Source organism: Tupaia chinensis, unplaced genomic scaffold, assembly GCF_000334495.1.
Source record: "Tupaia chinensis unplaced genomic scaffold, TupChi_1.0 Scaffold144308_1, whole genome shotgun sequence".
Taxonomy (NCBI): domain Eukaryota; kingdom Metazoa; phylum Chordata; class Mammalia; order Scandentia; family Tupaiidae; genus Tupaia; species Tupaia belangeri.
Genome location: NW_006204166.1, coordinates 18,157 through 19,476, shown reverse-complemented (window position 1 = coordinate 19,476; position 1,320 = coordinate 18,157). Strand labels below are relative to the sequence as shown.

Genomic DNA, 1,320 nt, shown 5'->3' with positions numbered 1-1,320 from the left:
GCAGATTCTGGGGCTACTGTGACTTGTCTGCGGGGACATGCCAGGGAAAGGACAGTTACACCCAAAGGGAAGCTACAACAAGACAGGCAAGGGGGGTAAGCATCCTTTATTATTTTTTTAACAAGGAACTGATAGGAACGATCTAAAACATGGAAAACCATCTCAGCAGAAGGGCAGAAAAGGAAGTGGCATAGGCAAGGTAAGGAACTTCTCTTCTGGTGGGATCTTCAGAGTGAAAAGATGGCCAGATCCATGGATGACTTCAGGAAAGCATCAGCAGCTTTCACGAGCCCAGGCATGGCAGCACCTGTGATGAGGAGAGACCAGACAGAGGGCCGAGGTGTTGTACCAAGAAGGAACGTTCTCCTCCCAGTGTCCCCTAAACTTCTCTGTCATCTCCCCTGAGACCTTTCCTCGGGACTCCTGATGTTGCTAGGTGCCCAGCCTTTCCCTTAATGTCCACTGTTCTAGAAACTCAGCTGCAGTGGGATAACAAACATCCAAGAAGAAAATGCTCCAAGACCAGTCTCAGACCCAGCTGGGTGCAGAAAGTGAGGTGAATAAATTCCACTGTGTTGCTCTTGCTGTTCACGGTCCTCCTCCACGTCTCCTTCCTTCCTTATCCATATCTCCCACCCCAACTGAAGATTTCACTCTCATCGTGCCAAAGGAAGAACCAGTTGGGAGGTCACCAAAGGTCTGAGTCAGGATGTAGGGGGTGACCATGGGACTGTCTCGTGTGACCCTCCTCTGGCATGGAGGCTCAGTGCCTGGAAGGAAATGGGTCTCAGGACTTTGCTCCTACCTGCATGGGTGCAAATCCAGGCCACAGCCTTCCTTTCCAGAAGCTCCCACTCACACCTGAAGTCCTTGCCATTGGAATGCAGCCAGAGCACGGCCAGGATAGTGGCCCAGTCTGAAGAATCCATACACTGTGACAAGGAGAGACTTCCCTGAAGCCTCCAGTTGGAGCAGGAAGACCCTCAGGGAGGCAGACAGCTTCACTCCCTCCTCACTTACCAGCCCCCAAATTTCTGAATGGACTCACCCAGTTTCTCTGGACCACCATCTGCTGTGTGCGAGGCATAATGCCAGGTCTTAGACCCCACTGTGACAATACACTGAGTTTGAGGGCCGGAGGGTCTTAAGGTTCAAGGCCAGTTAACTGCCAGGAGAGTACTAGAAACCCCTAGAGCATGCTGACCAAGAACTACTCAGCTATGGCAGGACACATATACATCCATTTTGCATTTTATAGAGGGAGTTTATGATTTTTATGTGAACCCTCATTAAAAACAAGCAAACAAACAAACAAACAAA

The 1,320-nt window shown here is 50.2% G+C and overlaps 1 protein-coding gene across 1 annotated transcript in view; it reads right to left on the bottom strand.

Annotated features, from left to right (window-relative positions):
- Positions 1 to 212: 212 nt before the first annotated feature.
- Positions 213 to 1,320, bottom strand: part of LOC102489080 (von Willebrand factor A domain-containing protein 5A-like) — a gene marked incomplete at its 5' end in the record, with an annotated part of 11,949 nt that continues 10,841 nt past the window's right edge. The window contains 2 exons of the mRNA XM_006166661.2: positions 213 to 307; positions 806 to 932. Coding sequence (XP_006166723.1) covers positions 228 to 307; positions 806 to 932 — 207 coding nt within the window. The remainder of the gene's footprint in view (positions 308 to 805; positions 933 to 1,320) is intronic.